The 19,446-nt window shown below is 37.9% G+C and overlaps 1 protein-coding gene across 3 annotated transcripts in view; it reads right to left on the reverse strand.

Moving 5' to 3' along the window:
• LOC135697683 (choline-phosphate cytidylyltransferase B-like) overlaps window positions 1-19,446 on the reverse strand; it is a 95,363-nt gene that overhangs the window by 49,944 nt on the left and 25,973 nt on the right. For all 3 annotated transcript variants that reach the window (XM_065217462.1, XM_065217471.1, XM_065217457.1), the window contains exons 2-3: window positions 17,731-18,204; window positions 17,499-17,599 (exon numbers count right to left, since the gene is read on the reverse strand). In XM_065217462.1, coding sequence (XP_065073534.1) covers window positions 17,499-17,599; window positions 17,731-18,004 — 375 coding nt within the window. In that variant the 5' untranslated portion in view covers window positions 18,005-18,204. The remainder of the gene's footprint in view (window positions 1-17,498; window positions 17,600-17,730; window positions 18,205-19,446) is intronic.

Consider the following 19,446-nt stretch of genomic DNA (forward strand, 5'->3'; position numbering starts at 1 on the left):
TGATGAATCCATTCAGTAGGAGACGTCATTTCTTGAAAAGTTAGTAGTGATTGACATTTTGTTGTGTCCAATTTGAGGTAAAGAACGAGCAGCACAAACGAAAAAATGCGACAGGTTTAGTTGAGATCAGCACAAAAATTAGGATTATTAAAATTTGGTGTTACATAAGGTTCCCCTCCAAATGTCACCCAAATCGGAAGTGGCCAATTTGAACTACCTCGGACACTTGGCGCGGAATGGCCCATATTCGAGATGTACATATAATTTCCGAGCAGTCGTCAGCACTTCCGAAGTGGTCATCAGAACATCAGGGATGTTCTTAGATCTTCAGAGAAATTGGAAGAACTTTAGGGAAATCCGGCGATGGTCAAAGTAATTTAACTACAGCGAAGATCGTAGATCTGCAGAGCAATCGGCAGTGGTTCAGAGAAGTTTACAGAGCTTCAGGGAAGCGTAGATCTTGCTCAGTCGATAAAGGCGCAACTACAAAGCAAGACCAAGCTGGAGGTAGTTGGGTTTGATTCCCGGTTCGGTCTAGGAATTTCTCGATTTCCCTGGGCATACAGTATGATTGTACTTGCCACACAATTAAACTAATGCAAAAATGGTACAGGCATCGAAAGCTCTCAATTAGTAACTGTGGAAGAGCATTTGGAACACTGAGTTGAGAGCACGCAATAAGCTAATATGCGATAAGCAATTAGCTTTAAATGCTAGGAAAAATAAGAAAATCTTCAGGTCAACAGAAATTACATAGAGAAGCTCGTAGACCTCCACAGAAGTTTTTAAAACATCAGGGATGAGCGAAGATCTTCAAAGAAACTGTCAGAATTTCAGAGAAATTAATAAAACTTCAGGGATATGATCCTAGACATTCAGAGTAATATTCAGTGATTCATGGAAGTTTGTAGATCTTCAGAAAAATCAACAGAAGTTCAAGGGTGTTTTTCTAGATCCTCATAAGTTCGCAGTTCTTCAGAATAATTTGCAGGGCTTCAGGGATGTTCGAAGATCTAAAGAAAACAAAATATAGAGCTTTATGGGAGTTCGCAGATCTTCCGAGTAATTTTCAGAGCTACAGCGAAGGCCGCAGAGAAATTGGCATTACTTCACGGAAGTTCACAAAACTGCAGTGAGGTTTGGAGATCTTCAGAGAATGATTTTCAGAACACTCGTACACAGCAAAAAAATAATTTTGATATCACGTCAAAGTGGATGCACTACAATCATGTCGAAAATATGGTGTAATATTACTTGCTAAAAAGGACAAAATTATCATTAATACAATGCATGAACTGACATTACGCTGCTTTTACTGCATTTGTTTATTTATGTGGTCATAAAAATTACATGAAATTTTCGACATGATTGTAGTGCATCCACTTTGATGTGATATCAAAATTATTTTTTTGCTGTGTAGATCTTCAGAATGATTATCAGTTCTTCAGAGAATTTTATAGATCTTCAGAGAAATTAACAAAAGTTCAGGAAAGTTTGTAGATCAACACAGAACTATTCAGAGCATCAGGGTAGTTCGTAGATCTTCAGACTATTTTGTAGAATTTTGGGGAAGTTCGTAGATCTTCATAGTAATTTGCAGAACTACAGCGAAGGCCGTCGATCTGCAGAGAAATCAAAAGAAGTTCAGATAATTTCAGGTAATTTTTCAGTACTTTATGGAAGTTTAAAGGACTTCAGGGAAGTTCGAAGATCGTTATCGAAATTAACTGAACTTCAGGGAAGTTCGAAGATGGTCATAGAAATTAACAGAGCTTCAGGGATGTTCTTATATCATCAGAGTGATGTGCTGAGCTAATGGGAAGTTCGTAAAACACCAGAGAAATTTGCTGTTCCTTAGGGAAATTAATAGAACTACAAGGAAGTTCGGAGATCTTCAGAAAAATTTACAGAATTAAATCGAATTTCTTAGATCTTCAGATAAACCTGCAGTACTTAAGGGAAGTTCTCAGAACTTCAGGTAATATTGCAGATCTTCAGAAAAATCAACAGAAATCAGGGATCCTCGTAGATCTTCGCATAAATTTTCAAAACATCCGAAAAGTTCGTAGATCTTAAGAATATTTTTTAGTACTTCATGGAAGTTCTAAGATCTTCAGAGAAATGGCGGCGAAGGTCACGGATCTGCAAATAAATTGGCATTACTTCATGGAAACGCTGAGACCATTAGATCAACAGATATTAAGGATGTTCGTAGTTCTTCACATACATTTTCATAAAATAAGATAAATTCATAGATCTTCAGAGTAATTTTTAGTGCTTCATGGAAGTTCTTAGATCTTCAGAAAAATTAAAAATAATTCGTAGATCTTCAGAGTAATTTTCAGAATGGCGGAGAAGGTATCTACGGATCTGCAGAGAAATTGGCATTACTCCATGGAAGTTCATAGATTTTCAGAGAAATTAACAGAAATTCAGGGACAATTCGTAGATCCTCAGAGTAATGTATAAGAGCTACAGTCATGTTCCTAGATCTTCAGAAAAAATGTTCTTTAAGGAAATCAATATAACTTCAAAGAAGTTCGTAGATTTTAAGAAAAAATTGCAGAAATAAACCGAATTTCTAAGATCTTCAGATAAATCTGCAGTACTTAAGGGAAATTCTCAGAACATCAGGGAAGTTTTTAGATCTTCAGAGAAACCAACAGAAATTAGGGATGCTCGTAGATCTTCACATACATTTTCAGACGGCGCCGGTGGTGTAGTGGTAAGCGTGATTACCTCTCACCCCAGGCAGGCCTGGGTTCAATCCCAGTCGGCGCCACCGGGATGTTCTGAGGCATAACATCTCTGATCACGCCTTCCTTCGGATGGGAAGTAAAGCCGTTGGTCCCCGGTTCATGAGTTGATGGGTCGATAGGTAGGGTCCAGGTGTGGGAGCTGCCTTCCTGGCACGTCGGTAGTATTGGTGCTCAGCACGGAAAACAAGATCGATGGAAAAAACAAACCAAAGGAAAAAAAAAATAAATAAATTTTCAGAACATCAGAGAAGTTCGTAGATTTTCGGAATATTTTTTAGTGCTTCATGGAAGTTCTAAGATCTTCAGAGAAATCAAAAAAGCTCGTAAAACTTAAGAGCACTTTCAGAATGGTGTCGAAGGTCGTGTATCTGCAGAGAACTTGGCATTACTCCATGGAAATTCAAAGATTTTCAGAGAAATGAAAAGAATTTCAGGGATGTTCGTAAGTCTTCGGAGAAATTTGCAGTTCATTAGGGAAATTAATAGATCTGCAAGGAAGTTTGTAGATCTTCCGAAAATAAACTGAATTTCTTAGATCTTCAGATAAATCTTCAGTACTTAAGGGGAATTCTCAGAACTTCAGAAAACTTTGTACATAGTAGTAGATCTTCAAAAAAATCAACAGATATTAAGGATGTTCGTAGTTCTTCACATACATTTTCATAAAATAAGATAAATTCATAGATCTTCAAAGTAATTTTTAGTGCTTCATGGAAGTTCTTAGATCTTCAGAAAAATCAAAAATAATTCGTAGATCTTCAAAGTAATTTTCAGAATGGCGGAGAAGGTATCTACGGATCTGCAGAGAAATTGGCATTACTCCATGGGAGTTCAAAGATTTTCAGAGAAATTAACAGAAATTCAGGGACAATTCGTAGATCCTCAGAGTAATGTATAAGAGCTACAGTCATGTTCCTAGATCTTCAGAAAAAAAATGTTCTTTAAGGAAATCAATATTACTTCAAAGAAGTTCGTACATTTTAAGAAAGAATTGCAGAAATAAACCGAATTTCTAAGATCTTCAGATAAATCTGCAGTACTTAAGGGAAATTCTCAGAACATCAGGGAAGTTTTTAGATCTTCAGAGAAACCAACAGAAATTAGGGATGCTCGTAGACCTTCACATAAATTTTCAGAACATCAGAGAAGTTCGTAGATTTTCGGAATATTTTTTAGTGCTTCATGGAAGTTCTAAGATCTTCAGAGAAATCAAAAAAGCTCGTAAAACATCAGAGCACTTTTCAGAATGGTGGCGAAGGTCGTGGATCTGCAGAGAACTTGGCATTACTCCATGGAAATTCAGAGATTTTCAGAGAAATTAAAAGAATTTCAGGGATGTTCGTAGATCTTCAGAGAAATTTGCAGTTCATTAGGGAAATTAATAGATCTGCAAGGAAGTTTGTAGATCTTCCGAAAATAAACTGAATTTCTTAGATCGTCAGATAAATCAGGGGAATTCTCAGAACTTAAAAAAAATTGTACATAGTAGTAGATCTTCAAAAATATCAACAGATATTAAGGATGTTCGTAGATCTTCACATAAATTTTCATAAAATTAGATAATTTCATAGATCTTCAGAGTAATTTTTAGTGCTTCATGGAAGTTCTAAGATCTTCAGAAAAATCAAAAACAATTCGTAGATCTTCAGAGTAATTTTCAGAATGGCGGAGAAGGTATCTACGAATCTGGAGAGAAATTGGCATTACTCCATGGAAGTTCAGGGATTTTCAGAGAAATTAACAGAACATCAGGGATATTCGTAGATCTTCAGAGTAATGTACAAGAGCTACAGTCATGTTCGTAGATCTTCAGAAAAATATGCAATTTCTTAAGGAAATTAATATAATTTCAAAGAAGTTCGTAGATTTGTAGAAGTAAACCGAATTTCTTAGATCTTCAGATAAATCTACAGTACTTAAGGGGAATTCTCAGAACTTCAGGAACGTTTGTAGATCTTCAGAGAAAATAAGAGACATTAGGGATGTTCGTAGATCTTCACATGCATTAGAGAAGTTCGGAGATCTTCAGAGTAATTTTTAGTGCTTCATGGAAGTTCTGAGATCTTCAGAGAAATAAAAAAAAAAGATCATAGATCTTCAGAGTAATGCGGCGAAATTGGCATTACTCCAGGGAAATTTAGAGATCTTCAGTTAGAGATGAACTAGCCTAAGGCTAAAAATCTCTTTAATAAAGTTTAAAAAAAAAGAAAAAAAAGAGATCTTCAGAGAAATTACCAGAACTTCAGGGAAGTTCGGAGATCATCAGAGAAAGTAACAGAAATTAGGGATGTTCGTATGTCTGTGCAGTTCCTTAGGCAAATTTATAGAGCTTCAAGGAAGTTCATAGATCTTCAGAAAATTTTGCAGAAATAAACCCGATTTCTTAGATCTTCGGATAATTAAGCAATACTGAAGGGAAGTTCTCAGAACTTCAAGAAAGTTTGTGGGTCTTAAGAGAAATCAACAGAAATAAGGGATGTTCGTAGATCTTCACATAAATTTACAAATATCCGAGAAATTTGTGGATCTTCAGAATAATTTCTAGTGCTTCAGGGAAGTTCGAAGATCATCAGAGAAATTAAAAAAGTTTGTAGATCTTCAGAGTAATTTTCAGAATGGCGGCGAAGGTCGCAGTTCTGCAGAGAAATCGGCATTACCCCAGGGAAGTCCAGAGATCTTCAGAGAAATTAACAGAACTTCAAGGATTTTTGTAGATCTTCAAAGTAATTTTCAGTGCTTTAGGGAAGTTCGTGGATCTCCAGAGTTTTTGAAGACTACTTTACAGCATTTCCGATATGTTCATAGAACTTACGAGATGTTCATTTAACTTCCGTGGTGTTCTTAGAATTTCCGAGGGGAACTGCTCTTCAGATCACTGAAATTCCCCAAAGATCTCTGGATCTAGCTTTTCTGAGGTACTTGTAACATCGTAAAAGTTTTCACAATTTTCCTCAAGTTCTCAATATTTCTGAAGTTCTCTTGACACCGGTAACCAGATCCTCTGAAATTCTAGGAACTTCTTCAAAGTTCCTGCAGATTTTCGGAAGCTAATAGAACCGCTTTGAGGAGCTTCCAGCAAGTTCCCAAATTTTCAGGATGTTCCCGCGGCTTCACTGAAATTCTCAGCAAATTCTCTGCTGTCATTCCTCAGGACTTCTGTAAAGTTCTCACAATTGTTGTGATGTTAATGGAACTTCACTGACGATCTCTAATCTTTGATAAAGTTAATTACAAACTTGAAATAAATCATTTATTTATTTCATTCTGGCACTTTGAAAATTTTAATCATATTGAACTTGTACATGGAATACAAAACGCCAGGGAGGCAGCTCCCACACCTGGGCTCTACCTATCAACCCATCAACTCATGAACCGGTGACCAACAGCTTTACTTCCCTTCAGAGATCAGAGATGTTATGCCTCAGAGAATCCCAGCGACGCCGACTGGGATTGAACCCAGGTCCTTTGAGGTGAGAGGCAATCACGCTAACCACTTCACCACCGGCGCCGCTTATTTTGAGATCTTAGACTTACTAAAATTAAGAAGGTGGTAAACAATTTCAACATTTCATGGATTTGATTGTAAATCTGTTTCTTTAAAACGGATTGTCATGTCCTAGGAACATTTGCGTTAATTGCTGTTGTTGAAAATGTTTACCGTTTTTTTTTTGTAGAAATAGCTTTCTTATTATAAAACCTGAAAATTATTCGTTGAAACCCTGGAAAACTCATGGAATTTAATTTAACCAAACGAGTACATAGTACATAGATATAGAAAGACGATTAAGCGTCAAAATGTTCTATAGAAACAAAATACTTTCGAATTGTTCGAAAATTAGAACAAAATGTAGGCATCGATTGGGTTATCAGATCCTACACACTGCAAGAAGAATGACCAATCTTTTAATAAATTCACGTTAAAAAGTTGAATTTAGTGACTGATTTCAAGATAAAGTGACATTAGTGACTTGGCTTAAAACAGGAGACTTTTAGTGACTGGCTTGAAAAAAGTGATCAAGTCACTAAATAGTGATTCGCCACCAACCCTGCTTCTGTAGAATTATAGAAAGAATATTGTCTGGTAAAAGTTGTGGAATTTTATTCGAGATTAGTTAGACTTGCCCAACTTTCCACTATTCGTTCTTAAGGATTTTGTTTTGAGCTTTTGAAATACATTATCGTAAAAAAAACGTATGATTGATTCGCTCACGTCAAAATCATTGATATAGGGTATGGTGGGTAAGATGGGTCATCTACTTGATTTATTTATTATTTTGATTGTCAATATCAACAGCCTCAATGTATTCCCACTGCTGGCTTGAAAAAGCTACTGTACTGTTGCTTTTGACAAACAAATAAATTAATAAATGTACTGGCTTACCCATCTTGCCTCAAACCTTGCCCTATTTGGTGTATTTGTCCTATATGACCGAACTGGGTGCATATGCCAAAGCTGTTCTCACCCTAGTATGAAAACGAAGCTTTATAAGGTTTATAAAATGTTCCGTTAGTTAGCCGCTTGTTTCAAACGTTTTTTCACATCTCAAGTAGCTTATGTAACAACTTTTTACAGATTTACAAGAATAGATACACCAACATAGAAACTTTGCGGCCCAAAAGAAAATACCAGTCCCTTAAAACAAACTTCAAACAATGTATTTCCTTCGTCTAAAAACAACAGCTTACTCAGTACTACGTGAGAACAGCTGCAAACGCATTGCTCTGGGCAACCTTCCTCGAGTGTGCACATTTACCGAAACGCCAAAAAATCCAAATCACCCAACATTTAGAAGTGAAAAAAAAATACGCCAAGTGACCACATCAAAACTTCCACGCTGTTCATGCGTCAGCGCGGCGCAGTTTCACATCGTCCATCGTGGCACGGGACATCAGCGCAGTTATCGCATTTTTTTCGCTTTCGCTGCCAGCTCACGTCCAACGTCCGACCAATCTAACACCGCAACCATAGAAGTACCACGTTCACTCAGCGCTCGTTCATGGTTTAGTAAATATAACTTGACCCTCTCCGTCCGTCCGTCCGAGGATCGAGTAGCACAAAATGCTTGGCTCAACGCAATTTCACCTATTTAGTGTGAACATCGTACGATTTGATGAAACCCACACTAGCTAGATAGTGGACGTGAGTAAAAGTGCAGTCATGCGCATTCGCGATTAAACACCAACCAAGGAGAATAGGTAAATGGCACGATGCACCTGTGTAGCCGGGTTTCATAATCGCGCGACGACGACGACGACGACGACAACGGTTCGAATCATCAGTTGCTGACGTCATCGGGCTTATCGGTGACCATCACCTTAGAGATCACACCCACCGCCCACCACCTGCTGCTGCTGCTGCTGCTGGCAATATGGGAATACCCGACATCCACTCACGTTGCGCAGAATGTTGTCCAACCGGTTTTCGGACTCGCTCATCGCCGCGCGCACATGGTGGTCAATGACGTCACATACATGCTTTCGCGGAATTCCTAGGTTGGGTTAAGTTTACTACACCAATACTAAGGTTCCCGAGCGAATCGATTGGCTAATCTGTATTGGTAGTAACGGATCGTAACGCTGTAGACTATCGGCTGAAACAGAAAAAAAACCTGAATGAACTGATAACGCGATTCGAAGGAAACCACCGTCAACGGGTGAAATCGAAATCCAAACACATATCGTAGAGATAGTGCATGTGGAAGCGGTCAGATGATTTCGATGACTATTATAGGTACCTCACGATCAACAATCCCAAAGATAATGTGTTTACACTAACTAATGCTTGAGCAAATAGTAAACAAACGTTTTTCGCTTACAACAACACGAGCGCAGTTGGCACCGATTAGGTGAGCGGGTTCAAAGTACAAATTAGTAGGTAGTTCAAAACCGGACAAAGATCCGGCTCTGCAAGGCGCGAGAACGTCAATAACGAATCAATCTTGGAAAGCCGCTACGCGGAAGTTTTTTCTGCTAGTGTGTGTGTGTGTGTGTGTGTATGTGTGTCTCCATAAACTCTAGTCAAGTCGAGACGGAAAACCAGTAAATGTGGGAAAAATTTACTCCAAGCTTTTCAGACGGGGGAATCGTACACTGAAAAAAGTTTTCATGTAGTTTCCATTGGGAACGCACATGATATTTTTTCCAATAACAAAATTAATGATTGTTATCTGAAATTCACACAACATTCACTGGATTGATAAATCACATAAACTTCATTGGACACATAAGTTTCATGGGATTTTGTGATGGGATTCCCAATTATGAGATCACATAAAAGTGATGTGAAATTCTAATGGATATTTTCCATTGGAAATGTTGTTTCTTTTTTTGAGTGTCTCGTACACTCAACACACAGTCACGTGTGTTTTTAAGCAACAGGCACGGGCGATATCCAACGATATTGACTGAATGCGAAATTGTTTTCGCAATCCGTTTTTTTTAACTGACAGCAGATTACATATTTCGTAGTTCGTTTATATTTAGTATCGTCCTTGAAGAGTGTCTTGGCATTATGTACGTAACGTACGCTGCTGCGTTAGTCGTCGTATAGCCATAAAAGAGAATTTTGCTAGGTGGCGTGATGGAAGCACGTTCTTTTTCGTTTTAGAGGTGTGGGTTTTTGTTTTCTACATGAACGGAAAGTGATTTCTGTTATTTAATAGATAATTGAAAGACGATGAAGAAGAAACGGATTACGAATAGCGAAAGGCTTTATATTTGAATTTGTAATGAGCTGTGTACACCGGGGCGGAGCTGCACAGAACGACGATGAAAAATAATAACACGCTGTAATGAATAGGGTAGGACGGGGCAAGATCGCACCCTAAGTTTAAAATCATTGTTATACGTAAGAATCCGTAATACATCCTTGTCCTGTCCTGTCCTAGTTCTTTAATGACTCTAGCTCTAGATTTGATATAGTTCAATGTGGTCAAATTTGTCTATTTACAAAATGTATTAAAAGAGTATTTTTTTTGTTTTCTTATTATATTTTGGAGATTATACAAGAAAAATATTCCTCAGTTTATAAAAAATAAAATACTTCGTGCTGGTTGAAATAATCATTGAAAGTTGTAACAATCGAAACAAAAAAAAAGAATAGGATATTGAGTATAGCAAATTCTTACATTATTGAATCTTTCCAAATCATTTTTCGAACGTTGCATTTTACGATCATTGTTTAAGGGTACGTATGCGCAGTTTTCAAAAATATAAAATGTTTGATGATAAATTAAAGGGTGCTCATTAGGGTGAGTCAACTTAACAACCCCCTGCTGCCCACAGCTCTTTCGATTCGTATTGAGGTCTCCAACAACTGTGTCATATTTGATCGAATTTGATTACGATCTGGATATGCGGGAGAGCTTTAAAATTTGTATGGGAAACTGTCAAGATCGAATTTTAGTAACTTATGGTTTAATTGCTTATGTTTATTGGCTTTGATCAGCTCTAAAGACCTACTAGGTCAACTCCATATATCTCCAGTGGTGTTGTGGATTAACTTCAGAAAACATGTTAACTTATGGCCTTATGAATGACTCCAGAGACCTTATTGAGGAGCACATTGGCCTTATAGCGGCCATTTTCACATTGCTTGCTCGAAGTGTGTTGTGACACTTACCGTCGTCGTCAGCATCGCCGGGTTTGAATGAATACAACAACAACTTGAGCATAAATAATGAATAGCAAAGTCAGGAGCTCGGTGAATTTAAAGCGACCGTTTTTGATTACTGGGCCGAAGATAGTGGGTTTAATCTCAGGCCTCTTGATATTCAAGAGTCGAGGATTGTTTTATACTCGGAAAAAATCGGCCGAAGGGTCTCATAATTTTATGAAGTTCGCCTAAAATTCTCTGAAGTGTACGCCTGAACTTCTCTGAAGTTCACCAGATCTTCTCTGAAGTACGCCTGAACTTCTCTGAAGTTCACCTGACCTTCTCTGAAGTTCGCCTGAACTTCTCTGAAGTTCGCCTGAACTTCTCTGAAGTTCGCATGAACTTCTCTGAAGTTCGCCTGAACTTCTCTGAAGTTCGCCTGAACTTCTCTGAAGTTCGCCTGAACTTCTCTGAAGTTCGCCTGAACTTATCTGAAGTTCACCTGAACTTCTCTGAAGTTCGCCTGAACTTCTCTGAAGTTCGCCTGAACTTCTCTGAAGTTCGCCTGAACTTCTCTGAAGTTCGCCTGAACTTCTCTGAAGTTCGCCTGAACTTCTCTGAAGTTCGCCTGAACTTCTCTGAAGTTCGCCTGAAGTTCGCATGAACTTCTCTGAAGTTCACCCGAACTTCTCTGAAGTTCACCCGAACTTCTCTGAAGTTCACCCGAACTTCTCTGAAGTTCACCCGAACTTCTCTGAAGTTCACCCAGAACTTCTCTGAAGTTCATCCTGAACTTCTCTGAAGTTCACCCAGAACTTCTCTGAAGTTCCCCTGAACTTCTCTGAAGCTCCTCTAGAAGCTTAAAGTTCTCCTATGCTTCTCTCAAATTATCTTCTCTGATTTCTCATTGTTATTGACTACTCTGAAGCTCTTTGAAGTTTCGTTAAACTTCATTGAACTTCTCTGAAGTTCCCTAAAGAATCTTGCACTTCTCTTTTCAGAGGTTCCCTAAATGATTCCAAGATTAGCTAGACTTCTGTGAAGTTACCTCAGGTTCTCATATCTAAAAGTTTTCCTATGATTTTCTAATGTTACAGTGGCGTCGCGTAACCTCACTTTACGCCATCAACAGGGTGGCAAGTGAATTTCTATTTTGAAATTCCTGGCCAATGATTTAAAAATTTCCTGGTTTTAAAAACCCTGTATTTAAAAAACAATTTTAAAAAAATAATGTACCATCATTCTTCGCGCAATGCGGAATTTCACAAACCAAAATAGGTATTAAGGTTCTTGCCCGTGAAATCTTTATCTGATTGTTTGCTGTAAAGAAGCTAGTAGGAAGCCGCGCTACTTCGTCGTATCATGGCGCCTATTTCCATTCTATGTGCTTTGCAAAACATCTTTGCTTACAAGATTAATTACGATTGCCACTGAAACATTTGCGATAAACCGTAAAATGAGCGATTTTAGGGGTATATGACGAAGAAAAGCTGAGATACGACGGACTAGCGCGGATCCCTATCTAATGTCTGAAATTTAAAGATCTATAAGCCCCTAAATCTTGAGATTTCTGTTTTTGAAACTGCGATTTTTTTAACTTTATCATTGAGATTTTTAGCCAACGGGCTAGTTTAACTCAAGGTGCCTTTTAAACAAACCTTTGCTACTAACAATTTTACGGATTTCCAGTTTGTTTAAATTTTTCGCAAATTGTCAACGATTAAGGATCTTATTTAGCGGAATTTCGATTACAACATGATTTCAAAATCACCAGATTAAAAGATTTCATAAACAACGCTGGTTTAATTGCTCTTATTATTAAAAAGACTAACTGCTGAAGTTCATAGAAACTCCCTAAAGTTCGTAGAACTTCCCTGAAGCGTTAAGGTCTTTCCTGAAGGGTTCATTTAAGTTTGTATTGCCTGAATTTCATTGGGACTTCCCCGAAGTTCGAAGGACTTTTTTTTAAGATCTTAAGACTTCCCTGAAGTTCGAAGGACTTTTTTTTAAGATCTTAAGACTTCCCTGAAGTTCGGAGTTTTTTTGAAATGATGCATAGGAATTTCTTTAAAATCGTAGAAGTACCACGAAGTTCGTAGAAATTCTCAGAAGTTCGTAAGACTTCCTTCAAGTTCTAAGAACTTTCTCGAAGATCTGACTTAACTGAATATATGAGGACCCTGAAATTAGAAGAGCTTCCCTGAAGTTCATAAGGCTTTAAATATCGAAGGGTTTTCCAAAAGTTTGGGGGTCTTTTCATAATTTCTTGGAAATTCCCTGAAGTTTGGAGAGCTCCCATGAATTTTGTAGGACTACCTGTAGTTCAATTCAACTTCTCGGAAGTTCTAGGAACCTTTTTGAGCTTGGAGAACTATGAGGACTTCCCAAGAGTATTGAAGACTTCCTGAAGCTCGGCAAAAATCCATAAGTGTCATAGTATTATCCTTAAGTTTTCAGCAATGCCTAAATGTCTTAGAAGTTACATTAAATCTGTAGAAAATTCTGTAAAATTGTTAGTTATTCCCCAAAGATTAAAGGACTTCCCTGAAGTTCGTAAGACTTCTCTGAAATTTTTAGAACTTCTCTTAAGGTTCGGAGAGATTTCCTGACCGTCGTAGGTCATCACAGTAGTTCACAAGATTTTCCTGAAACTCGTAAGACTTTCCCGAATTTTGTAGAACTTGCATGAAGTTCGAAGGCCTTATCTGAAGTTTTTAGAAATAGATCTTTTTTATTGAACATGTTGAACAGGTACTTCAAAGTAGTTACGCGTCGGCACTGCTTAAGTCTGCTATCAATTAAGCACAAATCATACATGCAATTGATTCGAAAAAAAAAATAAATACAAAATATAGTTATAGTTCTCAGGGTAAATTTTGTTCATCAATGTTTAGTTGTGTGAAAGATTTAGCTTGAACAAAATGGTTAGTTTTTCCCTGATTATAAAAAGAAACCATTTTGAGAAAATCGAAGTTGAAGTTCGACAGATTATTATTTTAACTGTTTAAAAACAATACATTTTGCAATACTATTTTTGATGTATTCAGTGTATAATAACGTTGAAAATTCAGAAGAAACGGTAAAATCACAATTTTACTTTGAATGTCATGCTACAACATAGAAAAAAAACCACATAGGACGTTTTGACAAGTTGAGTTGTACATCGGACATGTTACATTGGACGATTTTTCTCAATGACATAATCAATGAGTGTTACATTGGACGTTTTGTCTACATGATACTAGATTCCCTTTCACAGATTTCAGAGTATAGTACCTAACTTTACACTGAAACAAAGACCATAGTTAGGAATACTATTTTGCAGAAAACACTTATTTTCAGTATAACTACGCTTAATGCCGTTAAATCTACCATGATTTCAGTATAGTTGACTAAAAATATAATCAAATTTACTACCATTCTGTCAAAACTACTATGCTTACTCAAACGGCATAGTAGTTTTGATAGAAAAAATAGTAAAATTAAATGAATTTCGTTTCTGCACAAATCTATTGGTGGGAGTATTTAATTTAAACCATCAATATAGTATTTTTGCCAATGGATTTTGTTTCTGTGTAGATTGGCCCCGCATTTGGAAAATGAACACCAATCATGTTAGGCAGTCCGAATGACCGAAGTAACAATCATATACCCATCATTTCAAACTGTACATTGGACAATTTTTGATTAATGATTATCTTAAATAAATGAAAGTAAATTTGGATGGATATTTTTGTATCACATACAATGATAGAAGAGCTATAGTTTGTATCGCTTAACTCGATTTGTTTACATTTGTTACATTGGTCTATTTGAAAAGTGACGCGAGAATTGTTTGTTATGGGCACATTTCGATCATTTTGGATCTTATATTTATTTTTCGAAATGGCGTTTTTGATATTTTTCAATAAATTTTAGCACAAAAACGTCACTTTTGACATTAAATCAAATTATTTTGTTACTTGATACGTGAAGTTTACGATTTTCAGAGTTGATAATCTATTATTTATTTATTTGTCGTCAATCAGTGTAGACCGTTTTACAATAGTGCTGTTGCCTTACATGCTATTTTAAAACATACGTTTTATTTGAAATTGTCAGTAACTGTAGACTGCATATACAAATATCTAAAACATAAAAATTGTTTTAAACTTAACGAGATGAAATCCTAGCAGTTAGTGTTCTCCTTACTGTATCTTTAGACATCGTTAGATCTATATGCTCACAATAATTATTATACACTCTCATCATTCTATTAATTGGTCCATTTTTACCATAATTCGTTCTGTGAGGTGACAGTTGAAATACATTTCGAGTTCTTAACATGCGTGATGGTACGTAAAAATTTAATCTTGCTAATATTTTTTCTGAATTTACGCGTTGTGAGATAATATCATTGACAAAGGAAATCATGGAAATTTCTCTTCGTTTCTTAAGTGTTTCAATGTTTATCAACATGCAACGGGACTCATAAGAAGGAAGGGGAAAAGAGGTCCAGCCTAGTTTCCTAAGAGCAAATAACAAAAACTGTTTTTGAACTGATTCCATACGATTTATATAAGTTTCATGGTATGGAGCCCAAACCACACTGCAGTATTCGAGAATTGATCTCACGTAAGCTAGTGTTTTTTTCTGGAATATGATATAATATTGCATTTTTTAACATTAATATCCAGCAGACTTTTAACGCACCAGTTGTAGAAAACATCAATTTCATTTTTTAAATGTAGCAAATCAGAATTGTCAAAGATTTCCATGTACAGTTTCATATCGTCTATTAGCTAGAGAAAGTTCTGACGAAGATAGGTTGATAGTTCCGCTAGAATACAGTAGGTTGAAAATTGAAGAGAAGTTAAAATTGAGCGAGTGTTATTAATGTGACAATACTTTTGATCTAAATGTCGTTTAAGACTTAACTGTAGAAAGAAAAAAAAAGTGATTATTTCATCTATAAATGACAACGTTATAAGCGTTCAAAAGCTAACACCATTCCGTGACGGTTGCAATTTTAGATTTTCGATTTACTCCCTGTACCTTCCCGTAAGACGTAATCTATGTCAAAACACATATTTTTTGTGGTACCAACATTTTTTTTAAAAAGGCTGAGGATATCGTTAGTTGCTACTCCGTTTCTGATCAAAACAAGTGGAATTGCACAGAGAACCTAAATAGATGGCGCTTGGGATTAGCTTTTCCACCTTCAATGACAACCGAGACCATTTTTACCTCTGCGCCTCTACGATTGCCATTGGAATAAAAGTTGTTTTAGTGTGGGTCAGATTATTTTTCAACTGGATTAACTGCGGTAAGTGTGATGCGACCGTTAAATCCGATTTGATTATTTAAATCTAATAGGGAATTATCTAGTGACATCTAGACATCTAGGGCATAGTGACAGACAAATAACAAGGAAACGGGCCTGGGATTGAACTCCCAAACCTTCTGCTCAGTAAGCAGAAACGGTCATGAATGATCATACAAATTACAAAGAAATTTCTGATCAAAGCACAAAACTGACATCTGCCGCCGTGTTCGCGGAAAATATTAATCCTAGCCACGAACACGCGTACACAATTTATGAGTTGGTTCGTGTCTAATCTATTTCGGACAAATTATTTTATCTAGATAAAACATTTTTATGGTTTTGTTTTGACAGATGGGATCGCTGCACATTTGAATCGACCCTTATGGATTCTCGATCAAGAGTTAAGTTTAAGTTTCATGTCGGTTTGTCGGTGACTAAGCTACCGACCTACGTCTCATCTTTTAGAAGTACCAACAATTTCCCATAAATAGAGAGTAGGTTACTTTAACTGTTCCCTTATGGGCGTTGGAGTGTTAAAAAGCTTTCAATTATCAACGTGGAAACTACTCAAGCAACTCAATGTTGATTTTTTCCTGTTGGACATAATAGCGAAGGAGGAGAAAATAATACTTGAATAAATTTAAATAGAAATAGGAATTAGGCTTCGAACCCACGACCTACACGAAGTTACACTCATAGGCGACAAATTGCTTCAGTATTCGTGTTACGCTGTTCTTACATTTCACAGTCACAACGTTCCTATTTCCACCCATCTACCAGTCATTATTCTCAATCATCGTGTAGTGCTCAGCAGCACAAAGATACAGTCTCTCACTCGCTCTGATAATGCATTGCGCTAATTATTCCGCTTAAACAACCTCACAAAACCAACAACAATCGAACAGAATTGCACCGAAGGTAATAATAGAAGCCGGCTGTTATTTTCGTTTGACACATTTACTTCTCCGCAAACGCCACCGACGGTCATCTTATGTAGCGTTAGACAACTTTGTTGAATTGCAGTGCCACTTACCAAACAGTCGATCATTATTTTTGAATTCCTTTTACCCAAAGGATGGATCACTTATTCTAGAAAAAAAAAAACATATATAGCTTCGAAGAAGGTGAACCTGCTTAGGAATTCCAACAATTTTTACGTTCCATTATACGAACGACGAAAATAGTCTTATCGCACAGTCACAGTTGTTACTTTCCGGCGTATTTAATTGAAAGCCTCCGATGGCAAACAAAACCACTCTCATACCCACAAAACCGGATTTCATTTGGCAACTCTGTAACCAATACCAGCCCTGCGTGATTTCAAAACAAAAGGGAGAAATGCGATAATCTTATCGCCGGAAAAATAATTGGAAGTCATGAATTATTGAAACGTAGAAATTCGTCGTGTTACGTCACAATCCGTTCGGGTGGCGTGATGTGACGGGAATAACCTTTAAATTAAACAACAAAAAATCAGAACAACCGAGTAAAAAAATTCTGTTGGTGTTAAATTGTTCGTTATCAAACAGATGGTTGTAAACAAGTCGTGTGATAAGCTTGAATTCTCAGGAAAATGTCGTCTTTACCTCCAAAGCTGAGTGGCCTCGGAGAAACGAAAAAATGCTATGGAATTTCACGAGTATATGCTCGTCGCTCAAATTAACTCTAATCAGCCTTGGTGAGTGACAACCTGCTGCAGCAGCCCTTGATGGAACGAGACATATGGCACGTGTTCCATCACCGATGGAGTGAACGCTTTCCTTCCAAGAGGAAATTAAATTTTGCTGTGCACATTCTCCTAATGGAAATTCCAACGCAATAGAAAACAGAATGTACTTACGACGGGTGGGCTGTGTTCGACTCCACTTCCCAACTGTTTGGAATAGTTCGACAGTGATACTGCGGCTCCCGGTTTCGCTGCCGACGATGAAGATGGAGTGTCTGGCGAGGGGTGAGACGGAGAAAACATGTAGTGCAAATTAGAGGATCTAGGCTACATATTCGTATACTACAATGCATCACTACCAGCATCAAAACAACTCAATTAGCAAGTTCTGAGCTCATTCACTCACCGTAGTTCACGTGCCCATTCTGTAGTAAGCTGTCCGGATTGGGTGGCCAGAAATTATCACTACTGCCCATTTCCATTCCATCGTCGTCGATGCGAATGCTGCTGAAAAGTTTCTGAGTCGCTCCATTATTGCTGCCGTTATTGCTACCGTTCGCACCGTCACCACCATTCTGAATCAGTTCACTCGCTGGAATTTCAACCGAGACGGATTCCTCGGTTCGTACCGCCGCCGTAGCCGGAGGGACGGCGATCTCACGTGGCCTCTTTCGAGACATTCTACCGTTTGTAGTTTGTTCCTGATGTGGCTCCTGCACCGCCGCTGTTGATAGTGCCGTGGACGCCAGCTTTGAAACGATTCTTTGGCTGTTCACCCGATGGATAAGTAGCGGGGTGTGATAACGAACTCGAAACTACGACGCAGTTTTAGTTGCACCGCACAATTTCGCCTGCTACCTTCCAGGCGTCGCGCGTTGACCTGCGGATGAGGGAGGAGAAAATGGAAATTGGTCAGTTTGGGGGCACGAAAAGGACGAATTTATTAGACTGGAAATGTGATTAAGAATGAGTTAGGGTCGAAAGTAGTGCCAGTATTTGATGATGTATATATTGATGTTGAGGCCTCAGATAGCCTGGTCAGTAAATTCACGGTACTACCAAGCCGGAGGCAGCGAGGGTTCGACTCCCGGTCCGGTCGAGGAAAACTTTTGGAAATTTTCTCATCTTGCCATGAGGCATTGAGTGTAATTGTGCTTGCCACACAATTAGCGTTAGCGTTAGCGTTGTTATGATATACTTCGTAGATTGGATACTAACGACACTCACGTCTCTTCTGACCATTGAGTGTAATTGTGCTTGCCACACAATATACAAATTCGTGCATTGGGTGGCATAGAAAGTCCTTAATCAATAACAGCAAAAAAAAGGCTTCAAAGAACGCTGTGCTATCGATAGCAGTAAGTTAGTAGTAGGCTATGACTTTAGATACGTAAGCTCGGGTAGAATAAATTGTTCATATGGAAGAGTAAGACGAGGTTCTTTACTACTGTGTAAATCCGATTCCGTGAAGTGAATTTAGAAGTTGGTTCCTGTTCCGGAGTACCACATCTGGCGACGAGTGGGTGGAAACTACAATCCGTATTTGTTAGGTATGATTAAAAACTATCAAATTAGTGCAACTGCAAACTGCTGGAAATCAACAAGACATTTGCAACCTGTTATCAGCCAAATTTGCTAGTGTGTTTGTAGCCGAGCAACTCTCCGCTAATATCATTACTTCCGCGGCCAGTAATGTTCCTTTGATCAACCAAACGCTCAGCATGGTCGAAGCCACTACAGATACGATTTCTAGAGCAGCATCTAAACTTAAGACTTCAACTAAGGCTGGACCCGATGGTGTTCCGTCGATTATTCTTAAAAAGAACATCACTTGTCTTTTAGATCCACTGCGCCGCATATTCCAGCTCTCTCTTTCCAGCGGCATCTTTCCGTCTTGCTGGAAGACTGCGGATATGTTTCCTGTTCATAAAAAGGGAAGCAAACGCGACGTAAACAACTACCGGGGAATCACATCGCTGAGTGCTGTATCAAAACTTTTTGAATTGGTTGTCATAGAGTCCCTAAATGCGCATTGCAGACAATATCTAAGTACAGATCAACACGGATTCATAACTGGGCGTTCCACAACTACGAACCTGCTGTGCCTAACGTCTTACATCAC

This window comes from Ochlerotatus camptorhynchus, unplaced genomic scaffold (genome assembly GCF_037179485.1).
Source record: "Ochlerotatus camptorhynchus isolate MF236.1 unplaced genomic scaffold, CSIRO-AGI_Acam_v1.1 ptg000007l, whole genome shotgun sequence".
Taxonomy (NCBI): Eukaryota; Metazoa; Arthropoda; class Insecta; order Diptera; family Culicidae; genus Ochlerotatus; species Ochlerotatus camptorhynchus.